This window comes from Olea europaea, unplaced genomic scaffold, assembly GCF_002742605.1.
Source record: "Olea europaea var. sylvestris unplaced genomic scaffold, O_europaea_v1 scaffold3713, whole genome shotgun sequence".
NCBI classification, from domain to species: domain Eukaryota; kingdom Viridiplantae; phylum Streptophyta; class Magnoliopsida; order Lamiales; family Oleaceae; genus Olea; species Olea europaea.
The window spans coordinates 1-23,874 of record NW_019256448.1 but is presented as its reverse complement, the minus strand read 5'-3'; the positions used below and the strand labels follow the sequence as shown (position 1 = coordinate 23,874).

General features: G+C 32.6%; 2 protein-coding genes across 7 annotated transcripts; both read right to left on the bottom strand.

The window, feature by feature from the left end:
• Window positions 1–6: 6 nt before the first annotated feature.
• Window positions 7–3,819, bottom strand: LOC111386740 (putative methyltransferase C9orf114 homolog). 4 transcript variants are annotated; one of them, XM_023011203.1, is made up of 5 exons: window positions 3,526–3,819; window positions 2,918–2,965; window positions 2,288–2,464; window positions 2,132–2,198; window positions 7–1,620 (listed from the first exon to the last, which is right to left on the bottom strand). In XM_023011203.1, the coding sequence occupies exons 1-5, from the start codon at window positions 3,769–3,771 to the stop codon at window positions 1,586–1,588; spliced, it is 573 nt and encodes a 190-aa protein (XP_022866971.1). In that variant the 5' UTR covers window positions 3,772–3,819; the 3' UTR covers window positions 7–1,585. The 4 variants fall into 4 exon arrangements, 3 of the variants coding, with proteins under 3 accessions (XP_022866971.1, XP_022866969.1, XP_022866970.1); XM_023011201.1 differs by having other exon boundaries at window positions 7–884; XR_002701306.1 differs by having other exon boundaries at window positions 820–884; window positions 1,450–2,198.
• A 2,954-nt stretch (window positions 3,820–6,773) lies between these two features.
• Window positions 6,774–15,203, bottom strand: LOC111386738 (protein phosphatase 2C 70-like). Of its 3 annotated transcripts, none has more exons than XM_023011200.1 (13): window positions 14,783–15,203; window positions 12,931–13,114; window positions 12,630–12,821; window positions 12,360–12,535; window positions 12,125–12,283; window positions 9,870–10,013; window positions 9,732–9,793; window positions 9,237–9,372; window positions 8,141–8,235; window positions 7,811–7,926; window positions 7,601–7,730; window positions 7,070–7,124; window positions 6,774–6,979 (listed from the first exon to the last, which is right to left on the bottom strand). In XM_023011200.1, the coding sequence occupies exons 1-13, from the start codon at window positions 14,972–14,974 to the stop codon at window positions 6,818–6,820; spliced, it is 1,803 nt and encodes a 600-aa protein (XP_022866968.1). In that variant the 5' UTR covers window positions 14,975–15,203; the 3' UTR covers window positions 6,774–6,817. The 3 variants fall into 3 exon arrangements, 2 of the variants coding, with proteins under 2 accessions (XP_022866968.1, XP_022866967.1); XM_023011199.1 differs by having other exon boundaries at window positions 12,928–13,114; window positions 14,783–15,201; XR_002701305.1 differs by having other exon boundaries at window positions 6,788–6,979; window positions 7,070–7,341; window positions 12,928–13,114; window positions 14,783–15,202.
• Window positions 15,204–23,874: the final 8,671 nt, after the last annotated feature.

Sequence of the window (23,874 nt, the reverse complement as noted above, 5' to 3'; positions counted from 1 at the left end):
TGTCAGTGACGTGTCATGCGTGCATGTATTTCCTTCAACTTGTACAAGTATATAGTTATCTAATAGAGATGCATGTCATTTGTATTTCATTCCCTTGTAGTCTCATTGATAAGTGATAAAGTATATTAAAATTTGAAAAACGAACTTAAGCATCGACTGAAAGAAACTAAAGAGAGGAAAGTTAGGAAACAAAGCAAGAAGGAAATGATGAACAGTCTGGAGTGAGTAGTGGCCTTTGTTTTATTAATCCTGCAACTGGAATTGCAGCTCGGCCAGTTTTAGTTCTTAATTGGGACAAGAATCAGAAATTAGGATTCTGTTAGGTTTTCAATGGGATCCTCAATGTCATCCGATACCAGGCTGCATGTCCACCAGCCTATTTAAAACTCAATGAAGATATCAAACCCCTATTATTTATCCATTAATATCTCCCACTGTACATTGCGTAGAATGGAGAAAAAGGTTACAGCAACACAACCAAATTATTGGAAAAGGTTCATAGAGAAAAATGTTACGGCACCACAACCAAATTATTTGGAAGAGGGTCATCACATAATTGTATGATCATCAGTGGGGAAGAAATCAACCAAGGGAAAGGAAAAATATGTCATCACATAATTGTATGATCATCAGTGGGGAAGAAATCAACCAAGGGAAAGGAAAAATATTTTCTTACACAAAGAACATCAGAGGAGAAGATATCAATTATGGGAAAGGGAACACTTGTGACTTGCTAAGTTAACCAAAAATAAAGTTTATACAAGAAATATCCAAACAAATCAATTAATAACAACTGCATGAAACAAGAATAAACCGAACCTTGCTAAGCCCCACGTCAACAAGCGTCCCTACAGAACCTTGATCTTGATTTTTCAGTGTAATGCCTAGAAAAAGAAAGATATAAAAGTTTAAAGAAAATGTACCAGATCAAATAGGTCAGGCAAATCTACTTACCCATAACTTCTTTAAAAAAAGTACCCAGTTCAAACAAGCTCATGTGAAGCTACTAGTTAGTAGCTTTTCATGTTAACATGATACAACCACAATGAAGTAGTATCCACCCTAAATTCTCCATGAACGATCCTCTAGATGATCATTCACATCACACTTAAAGTTATTTGATTTTGAAAACATACGAGGCAGAGAGGAACATTCAGAAACCTTTATGCCTAGCAAAAGACTGAGTAGACTTTCATAAGAGACTTCCCACTCATTGAGTTGATATCGTAATGCTATCGAAGTGGATAGGCTCCAAGATAGAGTGTAATTAAAGCTAGAGTAATGTCATCTATGACAAAAACTAAAAAAAATAAAAATATAAAAATATAAGGAAGCTATAATAATATTTAAGATAACTATAACTTTCTAGTATAGAATACAAAGGTGGATTAATTCCTTTAGAAGCAAAGTCAGAGACATCAGCCAAAACATTGTCAACATGAAACTTACCTGAAGTTCAGCGATCAAGTGTAAACCATCATGTGCCCAAACTTTGCTCCAACCATATGAAACAACAATAAGCATGCATGGTAAAGTACTCTAGGTGCAAAGTCAGTGGTGCCAGTGACATGAAACTTGTTGAAGTTCAATGATCAAGTGTAAAACATCGCGTGCCAAACTCTGCACCAATCTTATAAATGCTACATAAATATATGCTTGAATAATAATATATAAATTGCTTTAAAAAATGAATATCATATAAAGACATGTCTGTGTGTGTGGTCATGCAAAAACTTAAATACAGAAATGGCATAACTTAGTTCTTGACACATTTCCAATTGGCGTGGGAAGTCATGGCATATACAATTCATATGGTCAACAGGAAACTTTACCTAAAGTTTAGTGATCAAGTGTAAGCTGTCAAATAGGTTGGGCCACCCAACCTTACACCTCTAGTATTTAGAAAAGGCCAGTTCAGATAGCGAGGTAAGTTAGAGGTGTAAGCCTAGAGATGCAGTGAGAACGCTCAACATTCAACAGATATAAATTTTCCTTAAAAAAAAAAAGGTATTTAAATAACAAACATAAGCTTGTATAAATTATAAAAAACCATTTTTTAAAACCCAGTATAAAACAATTGAACAGAAATAGTGCACATGAATAACTACAACCAATAGATTTGGGGTTCTACCTTCCCTGTATGAAGCCCATTCATGCTTACGCAAATGGTGTGGGGCATCAAGTGGGGGCAATAGACCCTGCACAAAAAACAAGAACAAAGAATAAATCGAGTATTAACACATATATTATTTTCACGCAGATTAGGAAACAAATATCAGGTTCGCACCACAAATCTTAAACTGTTATGCTTAGCGAAAAGACCCTTCCTGAGATACTGTGGTGTCTCAAGATAACTCAAGATTCTGATTAGAAAAGCAGCACCAGTCTCGTCCTCATCTGTATTGTTCTCCACCATATGAGTTGAATCATCCTCCAATGTACTCTTGTTGTCAAATACAACAACCTGTTTAAACAAGCACAAAAACCTACTGATGATTTCTTTGTAAAATTAAACAAATTCAACAGCTAACTACATATCTAATATCTATACATGTGACATGACAGGCACCCGCAGATACCTAAAATGCTCAAACCATAACCATGACAAAAATTGCATCTTATGAAGCTATTAAACGTTAAAGGCTAATCACCCATCTTCAAAGCCTCCTTTCTGTCAGATTTAAGAGTTGTTGATAACTCAAGGATTAAGGAAGCTGAACAATTCAACGCACCTAGTACAAATTTCTATCGTTCTTTACTAGACTTCTGATATGCAACAACAAATTTTCCAAGTGAACCAAACTCACAAAAGTCCACCCCTAATAAGATTCATAGAAAAGAGTAACATATACCAATAAAGAATAGTACTTTCCACTTATAAACTCATATTAAAAGAAGTAACTATAACAAAAGGAACCTCATCAATTCGAAAAATGGTGGCAGCACGAGCAATCTGACCAGCCAACTGTTGGGGAAAAAATGAACATTAGCAGAGATCATCGAAAAAAGAACTTCAGCTAGAACCTAAAGACAAAAAACCATTGCCAGTTGTTATATGATAATTCAAAACAATGTGCAAAACCCAGTTCAAAGTAAACAACTGAAAAACTCTAATTAATCAGTTTCAGTCTGAATCTTTTCCTCGCATTTTCAAATTATGAACCACTTAAACACGCAAAAATTCTTTCTATTGAAAAACTTGCACTTTCTTATTGCATATCTCAAACTAAATGCAAATCTCATCACAAGAAACTTTAAACAATGAATTCAAATTTAGTATTTTGCTTACATTGTCCAATTATCAAGCACTTCACAGACAGGAGATCTCTTTTCTAAGAAAAAAGACGCATTTAGTTTTCTACTGCAACAGAAAAGCCAATACCCTTGCATTAATTGATTCAGAGTTCCACACTTCTTAACGTATAACCCAATCAACAAACAATACGCCAATATGTACAAACCAGAACCTTTCCATTTCTTAAAAAGAAATACATTTTTCACAGGTATGAGACAAATAGAAAGTACCCGGGTCGCGAGTTCAAAGGACTGAGCGTTATTGATAATGGACCCAGGAACAGCAATGCTTACGGTGGACATTTCCTTTTGTAAAGATACGGTATCTTTTTTCCGTGCTTTCTCTTTTTCTCTGTGTTTCTTCTTCTCTTTTGGATGCTTCTCGTGAGATTCAAAATCGCCATTTGCAATGGACACATCATTTTGTGCTCCGTTGTTGGTTTCTTCTTCAATTTCTCTCCGTTTTTTCTTCGCCATCTTAATCTTTCGAGTGATTGGGTTTTTTTAGGGTTTCAGAGAAGGGCCGTCAACACTGTTAAATACACTAGTAGTTACCAATTTTTAGTTAAATTGTATGTTAGCCTCTTATTTTTATTTTACTTTAAGTTAGTCACCAAATTTAAATTTTATTCCAAGTTGGTCCGTCTCTATATTAACTAATTTTAAAAAGTGACGTGACAAATTAATTATTTGCCAATTAGGCTACCGTTTGTTGTGTTATTTTTTGTAACTCTTAACTCTCAGAAAATGTATGGAGTGACCAAACAAACATTTAAGTACAATGACCAACTTAAAATAAAGTATAATTTTAATAACATTTAGGGGGTTAAATCCACCAATAGCCTTCCATCTTTACATATAGAGTCTGTTTAATAGCAAAGATGAAGTTAAATTGAATTGAAAACGAATTTCAGGGAATTAAATTGTCTAGAAATTATTTTTCTGAGAATTGTAAATTATTGTGTTTGATTGATATAATTTTTCAGGTGGAAAATGTTGAAATAAAAGTGTTTTTTATGTTCGTTTGGCTTTGTTTTATATGAAAATTGTCAATTAAAGAGATCGACTTTATTGGTATTAGGAATGAAATTTGTTTCCATTACCAACAAAAAAAATCAAGAAAATCATATATCTTTTGGTGTTCGTTTGGCTTTGTTTTACATTAAAATTATCAATTAAAAGGAAATATTTTTTTTACAATAATTCTAAAAATTTGTTTCCATTGCACAAAAAAAAAAAAAAAAAATTGAGTAAACAGTAACCGGGAAAATCAATTCCCACAAAAGCAAGAAAATAGCACTTCTCAATAAAATGAAGAATCTAAATTCCATGGAAAACTAAACCCTATCAAACAATTAAAAGTTGGAAAATGTAAGGTAAATTCCATTTTCATGGAAAAAATTAACCAATCAAACATACCCTTAGTGTCGTTATGGCCATTCAATTTGAATTTATTTCATCATAATCACTCAACTTTACACTTAGTATCACTATGACCAACCAATTTGATTTTATTTTATCATAACCACTAATTTCATCTAATGTTTCACCATGATCATCCAATTTCTTTTCACCATTTTCACTAATTTTCAAATGGGTAAAATGATAACTTTGCATTATATATAAAAATAAATAAATTTAAAAAATAATAAAATAAAAATTTACTTTTATAAATAATTAAAAAAAAGGTATTTGAAGAAACGTTACTCTAAAAAAATAAAAACTTATTTTGAAAAAAAAAAGTTACTTAAACAAATAAAATAAAATAAAAACTCATTTTTTTTATAAAAAAATTGTTTTTAAAAAATAAAAACTAATTTTAAAAAATGTTAATTAGAAAAATAAAATAAAAAAAACTTATTTTAAAAAATGTTTTTTTTAAAATATATTTTGTTTTTAATTAATTTTTTATATATAATACAAAGTTACCATTTTACCCTTTTTAAAATTAATGAAAAAACAAGAAGGTTGGGTAGCGATGATGAAACTTTATATGAAATTAGGTGACCATGGTAAAATAAAATAAAATTGAATGGCCATAGTGACACTAAAGACCTGTTCAGTAGAGATTATGAGAATTGGTCTTTTTTACTATTAGAGAGAAAAGTATATCCCACCTATGAGTAAAGAAATCAAAAATGACAGCTGAAATAGTAAAATAACAGTTAAAAATTTAATTTTTTTTGGTGAAAAATTGCTACCAAACAGAGGCTAAATATAGAGTTGGGTGACATGGTGGAATAAAATCAAATTAAATAGTCATAGTGACACTACATATAAAGTTGAATAACCATTAATGAATTCAACCAAAATTTAGGTAACATGAAATTTTGTTCACCGCTTGTATTTTTACTCATTCTCAATACGTTAGTTCGTAGCTTACACTATTTCTTACTAGTTTTCAAAATTTAGATCCATACCCCCGCTATCTATTGATATCTCTACTAGGATGGGTCGGATTGGAGTACATCTTAATATCTTATATTCTTTCGAATTTGTTCAAAAAATAATGCATTAGCATAGAAAAAATGAAATTTTCTAGAGTTATTTAAGTACATAAGAGAAATGAAAACTAAGCCTCCAATTAACAAATTTATAAATAGGTTATAATATCTATTAGGAATAACAGTGAGTTTTTAAGAAATATGTGAATAGGGGGCGGACTTAGAATGAAAGTCCAGTAGGGACGGAACTAAAAAACCTTATGGTCAAAATCCAAAAACCTAGAGAAAAAAATCTGAAAATCGAAAAAAATTTGTAGAAAATTTGAAAATCGAGTAGGGATGGTCGACCACACTGGGCCTCAAGTAGGTATGCCCTTGATGTGGATACTAATGAATAACAATTGAAAATGTGTGATTGAAATAAACGTTTTAATTCTACTGAATTTATGAATCAACTTATAAATCATATTCAAATTGTGACTTCTTGTAAGAAACTCAATCTCCTTTTGAATTCAATTAATAAATTGATTTATAAATTTAATCAAAGTCAAATATTAATTTCAATCCTACATTCATAATTATTATCCACACAATTCATGGGATCCATTACTATTCAATCATAGATAAACACTTGTTCATCTAAATTCATAGTTATTTTAAAGAGAAGATACTTAAACGAAAAAGGTGCCCCCTTTTAATAAACAGTGTTATAAGAAGCTGGTTAGATCAGTCGATTCAACTAGAAAAATCGAGAATTAATATGATTACTACACTCGGATAATAAACCAGGTGAACCGAACCTGTTGTAGTAAACTAGCAGTTTTTTTCCCTGATTTCCATCAAACACTAGCAACATCCCCATACAACATCATGATATGGGGATGCATTTATCTACTTTATTGCCAAATTGAAACCCAAATAAAAAATAAAAATAAAAAAGTGTGTGTTTGGGGTGGGGGGGGGGGGGGAAAAGTGATGGTTTCAGGTAGCGATTGGTGGTGGACTGGTGGTGCTATACAATCCATACAAGCAAGCTAATTTGGACATAAAATTTGTATAGATAAACTGAGTGACATGTCCTACGGATCGAGTTTACAAGAACTGATTCTATCGATGACATTGAAATCTAAGAAAATTATAGATGTATTGTCCTTGGTACGTAGGGATCTTGCCTCACTCAACAAAATATTTGCCATCTTTTCTGCCGAATTGTCTTGATCCATGACATTTCTCTCCATTGTCTGTACAATACCAAATATGATGTGAGAATAAGATTAGCTACCAACTTCTCGAATCAATGCACATAATAAACAGCGATTGTAGGTAATTACTTGCTGCACAAGCTGAACCGCCTTCTTGAAATTAACGACATCCCAGAAGCCATCACTGCGTCGGAAAACAGAAATACACCGTGATAACATACCCTTACATTACGGGAATACCATATAGAGTATGCTTTTACACCTCTCACAAGCACTCGTGCATGGACACAAAAGGGGGTGGGGAGGTGTTTCGCGCTACAAAAGCAGGCTCACTTTGGATCATCTCAAGAAACAGGAGCATCCATCAAAACCCGTGTCAATAAAGACGCTGCCACCTAACTCTGATATAAACAATATGAATACATAATTTTTCCACTCCCAACCATAGAGAGACTGAGAGAAAGAGAAGACGATATTGAAACAATGGAACGTGACTGAATCTGTTCCAAAGTCCATTTAAGGTCCGTCCACGAAGACAGCAAACTGAAGTGGGGGGGTCTTTTAATTGTTGAGAATAAATAAGCATATACCTTAGCAAGAGACTAAAATGAAACATGATTTACACTTCAGCAAGAACATGACGCGTCAAAGAAAAATCACCTAGCTAATAGTGCGAAACCCCTGCTTTCTTGGTTTATAGATACAACTTCACTTATATAAGGTTCTGAACTAAAGCGAGCATCCTGCTGCTTCAAAAATTTGTCTCCAAGCATCCTGGCAAGGTTTATACCTTATGGGAAACAAAATATTTAGTTAGAATACAAATGACATTCAATGAAAAAATCAAACACAACATAAGATCTTAATCACCGCATATTCGTGATTCCCCATCTTTCAAAGGTTCTCCCATTTCTTGAAAACGAAGTCTTTCAGAATAACTGACTAATCTATGGTCTTCTGTCATCTTTATCAGCTTCCCTTCAATGCTGCAAAAATAAAAGTTGAAACAGGTACTCATAAGAAAAACTACACTGGATGAGAACAAAAAATGCATCAATTGAAATTAAGCACAATTACTCAAGAATGAGAGAGAGTGATGCCTAAATGACATCCAGTGGAAATATCACAGTTGGATCTTAAGCTGATATTTTTTTTTTCAGAATACATCAAAGCATAAGAATGATAAATATCATCACGTACTTTACAACACAAGCGGAGTCTCCAACATTAGCACATTGCGCAAAGAATTTTTCATGACCATCAGCCCAAACCAGAAGCACTGTTGCAGTACAACCCTGATAGATTTTAATTATTACATGACATTGTACAGCTTTAAAACATATCATAAAAGAGACATTAGTAAACTAGAAACTGAAGCAAAAAATATTTTTTATCTTTTGCATAATTTGTTAGACAGATGAAAATTCAATGTAATGATCAAATTAAGTTTCTAATTTAACAATAATAAACAAATAGGGGATGAAAGAAATGTATATATTTCTCCTCTTTTTAATTTTTAATTTGCAACTCATGATAATGTTGCTCACGTGTAAATTGTGATCAGTTTTTCCCACTTTTTATGATCATCAGTCCCCATCTTAATTAGGTGGGAAGGGCATATTGTGTTCAAACTTCAGTGACCTTTCAGTTATTTGAAGAATGATGTTTTCCTTTTCATTCAAAATTATGCTCTATCCTTACATATTGTATCTCACTTTTGTAATCTGACTAAATAAGATGGTAGGTCCTTTGAAATGATAATCTATTCATAAGTGAATAAATCTTCCCTTACTGAAAAGAAAAGTAGCACTCCACGTATTCCATACATCTCTGTTTTCAAATTTTCAAAAAGCCATCTTGCTTTGCCAGATAATAACGTCCCCATCTCTCATGTCTGCATTTCTACAGAAAGAAGAGTCTGAAGAGTGAAGTTTTACATGTTTGCTTTCCTAAAGTCTGTGACACCATTTTCAGCCATCACTTAACCCTAAGCTGGGCAGTGAAGATGTTAGAGAAATAATTAGCGCTTGTTTGGGAGGTGTTTAAATTACAAACACTTTAGGTCAAACCTACTCTTTACAAACATTTCATGGGACCCACAAGTACTACTCACTTATCCACCATTTACTTATATCTACTTATAATAATATAAAACAATTATAATCACCTCCCAAACAAGCACTTATATCCATGGACTAATCTTAAAAAGTCATTTCAAAATGTGACAAGGAATTGAAAATGATAGTTATCCACTTGCAGCAACGCACAAATCTGGAAGAAATATCAAGTAAAAAACCTCATAGTAATGATTAATGCTTGCTTCTGTTTGAGAAAATGCTTCCCTAAGGACATCAGAAGCGTCACACTCAGATAAAACCTTCTCTCTCCTGAATGAATCCGACAGGATGCTAGCAATAACTTCCGGCATTACTCTAGGATAAAAGTTAGATAAGAAATGAGAATAAATAACATAAGAATAGTCATGATGATGTTTTATGGTTCACAAAAAAAAGTAAAATATTCGATATCAACTAAAAGATCCAAAGAATTAAAAATGACATGAAGCATGAACAAAAGATGCAGACCAAAATATGATTCTGATTATAGCAACTAAAGTTTAACAGCTACAATTCCATACATAGCGTGAATCCACAATTTTCATCGTGCGGAGTAGTATTTATGACAAGGAAAAATGTCAATCTTTCTCCTAACTTGCTAACTGATGGGGAGGTTGAAATAGACCTATTATGGGTGATTAAGCAATTCAAGTCACAGGAGATGAGCCACTAACTTGCTAACTGATGTGGCCGCATCTGCTCCACCATGTCCATCACATATGCCAAAGAATCCAAACTGCAATGCAATAATTGAATAACCTAATAGCCATTTCAGTTAGCACACACACCAAGACAAGATTCAATTTGGAAACCTGATCAGTTCCAGGAAGAGGCCACTGGTAATAGCAGATATCTTCCATGGGCAACTTTTTTCCTCCCCGTCGCATGGCCATGGGATCTGATGCTATACCAATCCCAAAAGGGATCTGGTTCTCTGTTTGAGCGGTTATCTGGACCTGCAGCAACAAATAAAGAAAGGCAAAGGTGAACTTTTGTGCAAAGAATGCAAAATATACAGTAGCAAATCATTGATCATGAATCAAAATGGTGCACTTTGTCTGTTTTTAGACATATTGTGCTTTTATGTAAATAAGCGTTTGGCTGTTAAAGGTTTGAATGTTCCTTAGATGAACGTAGCAGACTTGAAGATGTTGAGATGGATGTGTGACCATACTAGAATAAATAAGATAAGAAGTGGTAATATTCGCTAACAAGTGGAGGGTGCATACATTGCGGTAGACTAGAGGAGGAGGACTTAATGCAAGCAACATCAAGAGCATCTTCCATATAGTTCCTGAGTATGGGTCCTGTGTAACTATCAGGCACACATTGTAACGCCCCAAATTTTTATTACTAGCCTTTAATTTGGAATTTGAGACTTAGTTGCACAACTTAAAATTTTAGGGAACCAATTGGTTGTTGCCCAATAGTTTGGAGATTTAAGTACAATTATTCAAGAATAATCTTAGTCGGGTTATGTTGAAAAGTAATTTATATCAATATTAGTCTTAAGATGTAGCCCCTAATTAATAAAATATAAAAGGATGAAGAAATATAAATTCACATGAATCAGGTATCGATAAAGAAATATAAATTCAAATGAATCAAGAATCAATATGAGCTTAACATAAATGACCTATATAGAATTATAACATGTACTTTTTAAGTAATAATTTGAGTCCACAGGATGCATGCATGCTTTGATCTCTTGTAAGTGTAGTATGTCTTAAATTGGTAAATGTCATCAATTTTGTGTTTAACAAACTATGATTCTTTTTGTGAGGTCCACTTAAATGACAAATTATTGACAACCATTTTCCTTCAAGCTTGACATGTGATTGGAGAGAAAATTGGAATAATTGTAAATTGATTCCACATGCAAACTTGTATTGGAATTTGGAAAGAAAACAGGACACCAATCAATCATAACTCTTTTCATTTATTGTGTCATATTAGGAGAGAGAACCCATGTCAACCCACTGAAATCTGATCAGCAAATTTTCTTCATCATTTGATTAATCTCACGAAATAAATAAGTTGTGTTTTATATTTATGGTGGCTAATGTCGTTGTACGTAATATTTCTATGGCTATATGTTATGTTTTGTTCCATATTACGTATAATTTATTCAAAATGGACCGAACTTTGGTCGCACTACGTACGAGAATTTAGCACCATCTATGTTCGGTCTATTTTCATGTATCCCTATGAAATTATGAATTTTTTCGTAGATATACATATATGATTAATTATCCACGCACGCTTATTGAGATTTATTCTCTCCTTTATGTTTCCCCCTCTAGATAAATGATGGTTCAAGACAATCGGCACAAAGATAACTTATGATGGCAAGGGTTTCGATAATAAATTATTATTATTCTATCAAACCAGTGTTATTTTATTTGGTTCTAATTTTTTAAAGATATTTCTACCTTCAAGTTAATTTTATTGAACTCACAGTATCATTTGAATTATTCGTGTCAATATATTCATTTACAATTTGAACACCCTTTAAATTAGTTTTAATTTACGAATTAGTGGCACTCAGATCTCTAAGGATCCAGGTCGCCACACGCATCCTATAATCCTCATAGAGTCAAGTGTCTAACTAACCTGTGTAGTTAGAATAGTAGAATGCACGTGCATTAAATAACAAGGTGCAAAAGAAGTGTCTCCCATGATAGATGAACAAATTAAAATAAATTTTACTAGGTCATATTCTAGAAAGATAAATAAGCCAACATGAACTCTAAATGAGCTAATGGCAAGGTAAATATTCAGGAAGACCTATTCTGGTACACATAATTCTAATCATATATGATGAGAAGTTGTACGAACATCTCATACATCACAATTCTGAACAAACACCCAGAGCCCAAATGTATTCTGTGTTCTTACCCAAGTAAACTAGCTTTGATGAATTGCAAATCATTAGATGATGACTGTGACTAACCAGTAAGGCATTGTAAATCTAATGTTTTCTGGAAAGTGCAAAGGCCATGGAAAATACATTGTTCGATAGCAGAACACTTATAAAAGCCAAGCTAAAAAAAGCACATCAACTTACAAGAATCTTTGAAGTTGTGCCAAAAGTTATTATATCTCCACTTGAGAGCTCAACTGGATTGCCCCAATGTCTGCTTCCAGATTGAGTATGGTGCACTGCCTGGGAATTCAGTAGCGTACCATTCAAGCTACCAATGTCAACAAGTTCCCAGTTCAAGTTCTACAACAATAGGAAGTTAATACCATGAAGCAGAGAGCATAATTCACTACATATTATATTTAAGTTCTAAGCTTACGTTTACATTCCAATTTATCATTGCATGCTTGCCTGAGACCTCAGAGTCCTTCAACAATATGTCACCAGGTGAAACTCTTCCAACAGTCACTGGAAGATTGGACGTATTCGTTGATTCTATGGAATAAAGGAGACCACGAGAAGGTCCTGAGATTACCTCCAGCATGAGAATGCTTCCTGCACTTCTAAAAGAAAAATATGATGACATGTTTTACAAATTTTGCCAAGCAAAGAACGTTACAGCTCATTTAACAGTGCAGAAGAAAATTACTCTTATTTGCAGTATATTTTGGAATGAGCTCACTGGAAATGTTCGCATCTGCACATTTTGGGCTATACTTAACATCTTCCTTCTCATATATCCGATCTTCGGCTAACTTACTTGCTGCAAGTGGAGGCTTAAGAGTCTGACCAACAAAAGAATCCTCCGAAATATTTGAAATGTCAAGAACAAAGCTATCACCTGGAACCAGCAAAGAATAAGATTTCGTATTTCCTAAAGAGTCAGATGCAAGCTACATTTACACAAGAATCATAAATGATCAAGGAAAGTGGGAGCTGTTATGTACTATGTGTCAGCTGGGGAGACGTCGGCAAGAGCCTTTGTTTATGTGTTACTCTGTTAGAATGGGGTGGCACAAATCCTGCCTTAGTTCCACGGCCACCCCCCTCAATGGAGTAACTAGTGGACTCACAGATCTGGCTTTCATCTACGTCATAATCTTCCGAGATAAGAGACCTCTCTATGTCATCAACCTATGCAAATGACAGCGTAAAGAGGATGCATGCAGAAAGAAAAAATAGCACAAGCAAAAGACCAAAACTGACACATGAATTATGATAGCAGGAAATGAGCTCAACGTCAGATGCAAAACATAGCCAATTCTATTTACTTAACAAACTATCACCATTATATCAACGTCAGATGCAAAACATAGCCAATTCTATTTACTTAACAAACTATCAACATATTATGATGATCTAAGCAACTCAATAATGTCGAATTTTATAATATGACGGTACAAAGAGGCATAAAAAGAAGCAAGAAAACTTCCACAACTCTACACCATATGAAAATTCTCCATCTTTTCCATTTCCATTCATGGTTAAAAATCCTCAAGAAGATTCCATTATTAACTATTGAAACAGGAGACTAATACCAAATCAAATGCTAAAAAACTAGTGAAACTAACATTTGACTCTGAAGAGAAAAACAAATTTGTCGGTTAAAAATGAAACACACATCACAAATGAACTACACAAAAAAATAAATAAATAAATAAAAATAAAAATGACAAACGGACTTTAGAACTTACAGAGCCCATTTGACTCACAAAGCCCTAGCTTATCTAACTCCAAAAGGACACTATAACAAAAACCATCAAAACACCATCATTATCAACCCCCACAAGTTCTTAAATTTTATGTTTTCATAATACATAAAAAATTCATAATTTAATCCATCTAAAACTCACATTTTGAAAAAAGGAAAAGCTTTACGAAAACAAGCTGGGGAAGAAAAGAATGCGAAATGGTTCGGAAGATTGAGAAAAAAGTCACTCATCTTTAGAAATTGCAGAAGATAACTAGACATGCCAAAGAAGAATTGGCACATACAAACCAAAAGGGTCTTAACAGAAATTGGGAGCTTAAAAACCTACAGGAAAAAATTTAAAAGTGCAAGCAGGCAGTCTGTATGCTATCCTCTTTTAGTCACACCATTTAACAAGTCATATAACTAGAATGATATGATCGGTTTTTCAAAATCAAAGCCAAAGGTTGATGCACTAAACAGTAAATAGAACAATTCCCACCAAAAGGCAAAACAGATTACTGGGTTGAAAAAAGGAACACAACAATACAAACTATGCAAACATAAAATAAAAAGACAACCAACAATTTACGAAATTTGTAGCAGCTTAGTTATAATGAGTTCTTAGTCATTTCATATGTTTCAAACCCTAGCTATTTTACAATTTACACCAAAGAGAAACTACTAGATAAAAATCCTTCAAATGCCCCATTAGTACAAGTCCCCTTAAACATCGAACTTATTTTAATCCAATTCATTTCTTGATATTTTTCGGTAAAAACTGATTACTTAATCAATTCTATAATCCAATTTATCAGGAAAAGAAAATGAAATATAATCCAACAGGACCCAAAAAATTTACATAACGACACTAACAAAAATAATAATAATAATCACAAAAAAAAAAAAAAAAAAAAAAAAAGAAGAATTGTAACTTATCAATTAACACCTAATCACCAAACAAATGACTTAAAAAGTCATATTCATCGAGAAATGAGCACTTAATTTAAAAGGGTATTAAATCAACTACAGATATATCAAAGTGATTACACTAATCAGATCGCAATCAAATGCATATGCAGTTATATATATACGGGGTTTGTGGGTTGGACCTTGATCGAGGAGGGGTGGCGGAATCTGGCGGCAGCGGAAGAGGAGAGGAAGCGGCGCCATGGTTTGAATTTACAGGCGATGAGGATGAGGATGATAATTAAGAGCAGCATAAGAATTAGAATAACACCATCAACCACCGTTATTACAATGCAGCAACTATCTCCACCATCTACTGGCATCGCCTTCTCCATCGGCCGTCCGTCTGATTCTCACTATGATTTTCTCTCACTAAAAATTTGATCAGATGCAAAAATTCGGTAAATTTTTATTACAGAAAATTATGGGATTTTTCAACCAACCAACAACCAACAGACAACAAACTGTCTAGGCTTCGCGAGAAGAACGCTTTGAAATTGTCGTCAATTTATTTTTCCTCTACATTTTATTTTATTTTATTTTTCTTTTGAGCGTCTTGCACCGTAAATTTTTTCTGTAGAGTTAGCAAATCTTAAAAATAACTGAAAAAGATTTATTTCGCCACAAGTACTTATTTCTGGAGGCCGTGCTCAAATTTAGTAGCGATTTGGCACTTTGGACACGTACATTTAGGAAAATCATGAATATCATCCACTTATCCACCATTTATCATAATTTAACAATATTGTTAACGACTTTCAAACTTGCTTTAACTATGTTGGAATAAGCAGTAGAAGATATATGCTTGGAAACAATCGGATCATATTGAAGTTTTTTCATGCCTGGACTCTGCCTCGATTTGTCCGAAAATTATGGTAGTCTTTTTATGGAAATTATTGAGAACGAAAGTAGGTCTAGAGTTAAGAACAATAACGGAATTACCTTAAACAAGTAAAGAGGTGTGCATAATTTGGTTGAAAATTAAAACTCGACACTAATTGATGTTGTCTAGTGTGTTTGAGTTGAGTTAGTAAAGGTTCATTCGACGGGATTTTTAAAAAGTTAAAAATTGCTTTTGAGACTAAAAGTTATTTTTGAACGTGTTTATATAATTTTTTTTTTAAGAAGTATTTTATCTAATTAGAAGAATTTTTGGAGTAAAATGACCTAAAGTAAGTATTTCCAAAAAAAAAAAAAAAAATCTACAATCAATAACAGGAAGCAAAAACGAAAGCTCCACAAATAAGCCCAAAATATTAATATTTCGTTTCAACTATTAAATATCGAAGTATTGTTTTTCTATATTTAGATGATGAATTAAGATATGATAATTAGTTATGATTATGATGTGTATTGATATCCGATGGTTGATTTAATGTTACATCTAATTGATGTGTTAATTTTGTATGTCAATGTTTGTAGTGGTGTTAAGGCAAATTAAGCAAATGTTTGATTTTCTTTAAAACAAAATAATTTATTTTTCATACTCATTTTCAACCACAGATTCACACAATAAAATATTTTGGACGTAAACTCAAATTTTTTTTTCCTTCTTATTAATCACACATTCTCAAAAAAATCACTATTTAAAATATCATTTTTATACAATAATAACCATCAGATAAGGGCTAAATACACAAAGATATATCAAGGCCCAAACAATAACGTAAAGACAGAAATGAAGCCCAAGATAGGCCATGCAAAGCACTTTTAGGCAAGTGATGCTACTTAGCATCACTGATATCAATCTCAGTGACATTAATGTGATATTAAATTAAAGGTATAATTAAATAAATTACTTAATTTTACCTTTTATTAAATTTTATCATTTAAAGTCACATAAACTAATAATGTTAGGTAGGATTATTCTTTTTAGGAATTGCAAAACAACAAATCTAATTAGCCAAGCAGGAGACCCTTTATATATATATATATATATATATAGAAAACTAGACTAAATCATGTATTTTAATTTTCCTTTTCACAGCAGCTCATATATTTAATTTTTCAAAAATAATGTATTTATTATCAAAAATAAGTAATTTTAATTTACTATTAATATTTTACTTTGTATTTTCATGAATCCTAATAAATGGGATAATATTATTTGAAATTTAATTTTAAAAATATAAATTCTTCTAATTCGACTAACGTGTGTAAAGATAACGTGGAGAGAGAAAGATCAAGCTTCTTATTTAGAATTATTCATTGTTCTCATTCCTGTCCCCTTTTCAACCATTCTATCTTCTTCATTGCGCTTTTATGTAGCAATATATCCATATATTTTTGCATTTCCATCGAAGTCATCTCGGCATAGAAATCTTAATTACAAAACAATCAAATACTTAAATTATAATCTTTTTCCCTACTTACATTAATTTATCAAATTTAATTTCCAAATTCTATTCACATCGTAATTTTCACAGAGTTAATGGAAAGAGATAGATGTCACATTTAATATTTTTCCGATCACACTTGAATTGCTATTGAGCATGAGACATACGCCAAATTCAACCAATTTTTTTTATTCATCACGAGGTAAGAGGGAGAACAAAGTCATAAAGACATTGACATAGGCCACTAATATAATGTACACAAATAGTAGTATGGACAAATATATTAGAGGTCCCCAAATAACATTTACATAAAACATGGGGGGCTGCACAATGAAAATCACAAATTTTATCATTTCATTTTATTAGTCACATGGACAGTCATACTAAAGGTCATATCCTATGTCAAATCGTTATCCATTTTGTTTATTTATACATAAATAGTTGCACGAATAAATATGAAGAGAGAATAACTACTTTGCTGAAAATTGATGCACCCGAAAATTAATAGGGGTGGCACCCAGATGGTCCCAATTCTCCATGATAGATTTAGATACCCAATAAGTTTCGTGCAATGATATTAAACTATTTGAAGTAAATCTCATAAGCCTCGATTGATAAGTGAAATTATTGTCAACACATCAATTGAACGGTACCATTAGAAGCAAACAAATTAATTGATATGCTTATGGCCCATGAAAATTTCTTGGATGGCTCCTATAATTGTGGCCCATTTACTCTATGTCTTGGCCCAATTTGATTTCTCTATAATCTATAAAACTCCCTCCATCTGGTTATTGGAACCGTTTGTGTGTTTGCTTGGAAAACTTGGCTATCGTCTTTCTTTGCTCCATCTCTATGTGCTCTTGAGTATAATTCAGTTCCTCCATTGTTTTCCTTCATTTGTGAATGCAAACTCATCACCATAATCGTATCCAAGCATGTGCAAAAGGAGAGCAACCGAAGTGAATCATAAAATTGTGAGTTTCAGTCTTTGATTAATTGCGGTTTGATATTGATCAGTTGAAATTGAACCCGATTTCATCAAATCAAAGATCTTTGAGCATTTTTCCACGACAATTGATATCAGAGTTTCAAGATGGTGAAATTTCAGCCAGAAACGAATCTGAAAATTTGGCAAAAAGCTTGGAAATCATTTGACCAAACCTACAATTGAGTTTTCCATCCAAATTGCTTATCGGTTGGATAAACCGGTGGTAGATCCTAGTGTGGAGTTGCATGTGTGACGAGGCGTAAAACCACACACTATAACACCCTGACTCTTGATTATATTTTCGTATGGACTAAACTTAATATCGGTCATTTAACAAATGAGATAGCCCATGTCTAATCTTGTTGTCACACTAAGATCCAAAGGTTAATATAATAAGTTTAATCCACCTATTTGCATAAAATGATTTATTGTCTTAGGCATATTTTTTTTACAAAATTTATCGTAACTTTTTTTTTAGGGTCAAGTATTTAAATATTATAGAAATTTATAAAATATATCAGTATTATACTCGTTAGGTAGCTCGTACTAAATAATATAAATTGGACCCAAGAAAAAATAGTTTTCAACTCGTTACATCTGAATTATTTTGATAGAAAGAAAATTATATATATATATATAATAATTGGTCCGTTTTCTTTTTGAATAATCAACCGTCAGACGGCCATTAGACGTGATAGGACGTGTCAAATTGAAATAAATAATATATTAATTTATCAATTGAATATTCAACGTAACATTTGTACATTTGAGGTGACAAATAAGAATACAAGTGAATACAATTAAATATTATATGAGAGAAAACTTTCCTATACACAGAAATTTGTCACTCTCACGTACACACACCCCCCCTATTTTGAAGAGTATCATTTTATTTTACAAACCATTTTTCAGATTTATTTAATATCAAATTGAGGTAAGAATTGTGCAAGTGATAAATCTTATTTTCTTGATATTTTATAGATTTTGGCATGAAATACGTTAAGTCTTTCAGATCGATTTTTATGTTAAATCCTACGAGATAGACCATTTGGTCAAGTATGTAAATCCTATGGGATATAGGAATTCTTATGAAATTCCTTGAGTCGGTTTGCTCTAAATTTAAGAGATGTCAGTATGTCATGTCATTTTATATTTATATCATGTTAATAAGAATATGCACATTTTTCTTACTTGGTGTTTTTCAAAAATACTCACTCTTACTAAATTTTTAAATTAAAACGGATCGTGCGGACTCGTGGCAGATTAACCGAGTGATACTTATGGAGTCGTCAAGTAAAAATTTCAAGAGTAATTTTATTTTATGTTTAATTCCGAGCATGTTATTTTAGTAGTTTTGACATTTAAGTTATTTAACATGTTAAATTGGCAAATTTCTTCATAGTATTTTAAGCTAGATAAAATTCAAATTTTTATTTTGAATTGTTGAATTCACATTATTGATTTATCGATCAAATGCCAAAATTTATACATTAGTTTTAAATTCCGCTTAAATTATAAAAGAAAGATTTTGGTAAAACTTCAAATCCTTTAAAAAATATATTATAAAAAATGTGTAGTGGATTTGGGGCGTTACACGCACATAGGCTTCTGGCGACTTGTGGAGGCACGTCTAGCATTTTCTAGTAAAGATTACTTCTGGCAATTTGTTTCTTACGTTATTTCTAACACTTTGATTTTGTTAGTTTTCTATTTTAGGTTATACAATAAACTTGGACAATTTGCCCTTAGATGTTCAATTTTTTATCTTCGACTGATTATGTTGTTGCATTTGTTGAAACTTTAGGACAAATAATGGTAACCCTAAAGAAGTAAATTAGGTCCGCTTGATAAATTAGTTTATTTCTCTAAATTCCAGTAACAGCAGGCCATCGTGTGGCTTGACCATTAGAATTGAGGTTACATGTGGAATAATATTGCTTGTGCTAAAATTTAGGTATTATTTGTCATGTTTGAAATGTTGAATTAACTGGTAATAGTTTTCCATTGATTCTTTGATATAATTGTCTATTAAGTCACTGTGTGAGACTTGTATTGCTTGAAAAATTGTTTTGTTGACATATCTCTATGTTGCATTAATTATTCCGTTAAAACACATAGACTCGACCCGTTTGACACTTCTTTTGATTTGAGATCATGGACCTCATGAAATTATGGGAATTTAGAACGATATATATTGTAATCTTATGATTACTTTTCTATAATCTAATTGTACATTATGATTAATTTGTGTTCAAAAATGTCTATACATTTTGATTTGGGAATTTTCAATGGAAAATAAGACTTTTCAAATTTACAACAAAAAAGAGAGAAATTTAGTAAAATAAAAAGTTTCAAAAGTTATAGAGAGCAAATTTTCTACTGATTTGACAAAAATCAAAAAGATGAGTATGATGAACTTGTTTACACTTTATTATTTACACGTCTATGCTATTTTGATAAAAGTTGGTAAATTTGATACTACAAAAGAATTTTGAGAAAAGTTGAAGAACTTATATTTGCTTAAGCTACTTCTAAAAAATTGTACTTGCTTGAAAGTTTTTCCAGCTTTAAAATAAATCTTTCAAAGGATCTTGATAACAATTTGGACATTTTTAACAAATTTGTTCAAGATATTCTTAATTGTGATGAAAATGTGTTTTAAACCTATAAGGCCATTATTTTATTTAGCATGTCCGATTCATTTATGGAGGTTAAGAATGCTATTGAGTATGATAAGGACAACTTAACAACTGAGATTGTCATGGATTTCATTAAAAGCAAAGAAATGAAGATTAAGGTGAAAAGAGGATAATAAGAGTGGTGACGTACACATAATAAGGAGTAAATTATAGTTTAAGCAAAATATTCATGGTTGGACTCGAGAAAGTAGTGATTCAAGTGACGAAGGTGGTAAAAAAAGGGCTAGAGTTGGGACAATTCTACATCCAGTGGTATTAGGTGTTTAGCTGTAATACGATTGAACATTTTATAAAAAACTGTACTAAGAAGAAAGATAAGCAGAAACATTAGGTGGAAGATGAGGTGAATATTTTTGTTGGATCTGATTATGACCCAATTGAGGTTTAATGATAATAAACCTAGTTACTCTATTTGTATATGTGTGAAATCCTTTTTGTATGTTTGATTGTTTAATTTTGTTGCATTGTTTTATGCTGCATTTTTAATATGTTTGATGTATGTATTTACATGAATTTGAGAGTGATTTTATTACTGTGTAATATTTTACCATGCATAGTAGTTGGGATGCATTAGCAATATGTATATTGGTAATGTAGAATATGGATGTCTGATGTTGTATTGATGATATGTATGGGGGATGTGATGAGTAACATGTGGATCACGAGATGTGATATGATTAAATGTTTGGAATCCTCTATCTATGATAATCCTGGTTAAGTAGAGTGTGAGAGTGATACTGCTGACACTTTTATTAGGTGGAAACCCATTATCCACTTAAGTTGAGAGAGGTGAGATAGTAATAGATGAATATCCCATGGACTTTACATCTATAGTGGTTTACCAATTTGACATGAGTAGTGACCAGTCTTAGTGAATATAGTTGGCGATGACAGAAGATACATTTTCTCGAGATTCGAACTATACGAAATGGGCTAGGATAATTATGGTAAGATCTTTTCGTAGGGCCATTTATGCATTGGTTGTATATATCGGCCATTTTGATTGATTAACTTGACGTTGTTTGATGTTCTTTGCTAGCTAAACATATTTGAAATGATCTGTGTGTTATCATATGTTATATCTCCATCACATATTTTATATACTCTTAATTGACTACTATGATTACCGGTGTTCTACTTGGGTATTTTTGACTTTAGCCCTTGATGAGTATATGGAGCAGGTGTGATATGTGTTTCGGGTCCAAAACACGAGATAATGTCTGCAATTCCAATTTTATTTGGTTATTTTGATTAGATAAGTATAAATTTCGTGTTGTTTGCTTGCATGTTGATTGTGTATTAAGGTGGAGATTTGTTGGATTTTGATACCCAATGAATCCGAGGTAATACTGTTAAACGATTCGAAATAAATTTCATAAACCTCGACCGATGGGTGAAATTATTGTCAAAACTTCAATTGAATGGCTTGATCTAAAAATAACGTGAACCATTAGAGCTAGAGAAATGAATTGAACTGTTGATGGCCTAAGATTACTTCTTGGATGACTCCTACCCTCCTATAATTAAGGCCCACTTAGCCTATGTCTTGGCCCAATTTGATTTTACCCTAATCTATATAGCTCACTCTCTTTGGCTATTGGAATTGCGTGTGTGTTTGCTTGGAAAACTTAGCTGCCGTCTTCCTTTACTCCGTCTCTTTGTGCTCTTGAATATAATGTAGTACCACCATTGTTTTACTTCCTTTGTGGCTGCAAACTCGTTATCATAACCGTGTCTAAGTGGGTGCAAAAGAGAAGCAACCAAAATGAATCACAAGTTGTGGGTTTGAGCCTTTGATTGATTGTAATTTGATATTGATTGAACCCGAATTACATCAAATCAAAGATTTTAGAGCATTTTTCTACGGACGGTGCATTGGCCAAAAAGGCTAATTCAAAAAAACCTTTAGCCCTGTTTGAGCCACATTTTTGCCCCAAAAAATTAGAATTTTGACCATTTCAGCCAACAAGGTGGGCCTCCATACAGTAAATGAGCAGCTGTTTCAGACGTGCATAAATAATGAAATTATCGAGTTTGCCCCTCCCATGTGCTAGTGTAGGCAAGTGGACTAAAGGTAGACGTTTTCTTCCAATACTAGTTAAAGGCTTCCACCCACCCAATTATTCAAAAGAAGACATGATATGATCCAGGAGTCGAGCCCGATGAAGGCGAGTGCGAGACGAGACCCGTTGATAGTCGATGGCGGACCAATGATGCAATCAAGGGTAAAGCAAGTGAAACAAGTGATGAAATTGCTTGTTTAAGAAACCATTGATGGAACCATGTTCGGGACTCAAAATGGAGCAACTTTCATGTTCGGGTCGAAGACCGAATCAATTTGGATCAATTTATTTTCAAGTGAGAAATCGGAGACTGAAAACAAGTCTATGCGATCGCATAGGCTAAAACACCATGCGACCGCATAAGTGCTTACTGAAACTCAAAGGAACCAATCGGACTGAACCATGTGACCGCATGGAAATACACTATGCGGTCGCATAGACCATTTTTTGGCGAATTTCCTATGTTTGGTATTTTTCCATATTTTGTTAGGTTTTTTATTCTTTTCCATATTTTGGGGATTATGATCGATTTTTGCACGATTTTTACCTAGTTTTTAGGTTTAGTATAAATAGGAGTTTCCATTCAATTGTTAAAAACTTTTGACATTATTAATATTGAATTAAAGTGAGGTGTATTGTCTTTTCTTCATCGTTCTTCATTGAACAATTTCGAACTTATCAAGTGTTAACTTGTAGCGTTCAAACAACCGGATTTAATTCTTGGATTGCGTGATCAAAGGGTCTTTCAAGCGTCGTTCTTGTTGGGTTTTTTGGTTTGAGTTTCTTTTGGGTTAATCCTAAACTCTTGGATTAATTTGGCTTTCTTAGGTTCGTCATTCTCGTTGTGGGTTTCGTAGTCAACGTTGCTACAGGGTTCGCATCAGTTGGTATCAAAGCTTTAGCTCCAAATTAATTGAAGATTATATCTTTTCTTTATTTATTTGAGTCGTTAATTTTGTTTTCTTAGTTCTTCTTCGTTCTTGTTTTTCTTTTCGTCGTTGAGTTGAGTTGTTGGTAGTTTAATCATCTTCTTTCATCAAAGAGTAAAAAAAAGTACAAAAAGAAATTGATATTATTATTGTTTGATTATGTTTTTCTACCAACAACACTTCCTACATTGTGTTTGACTTTGGGATATTCAATTGG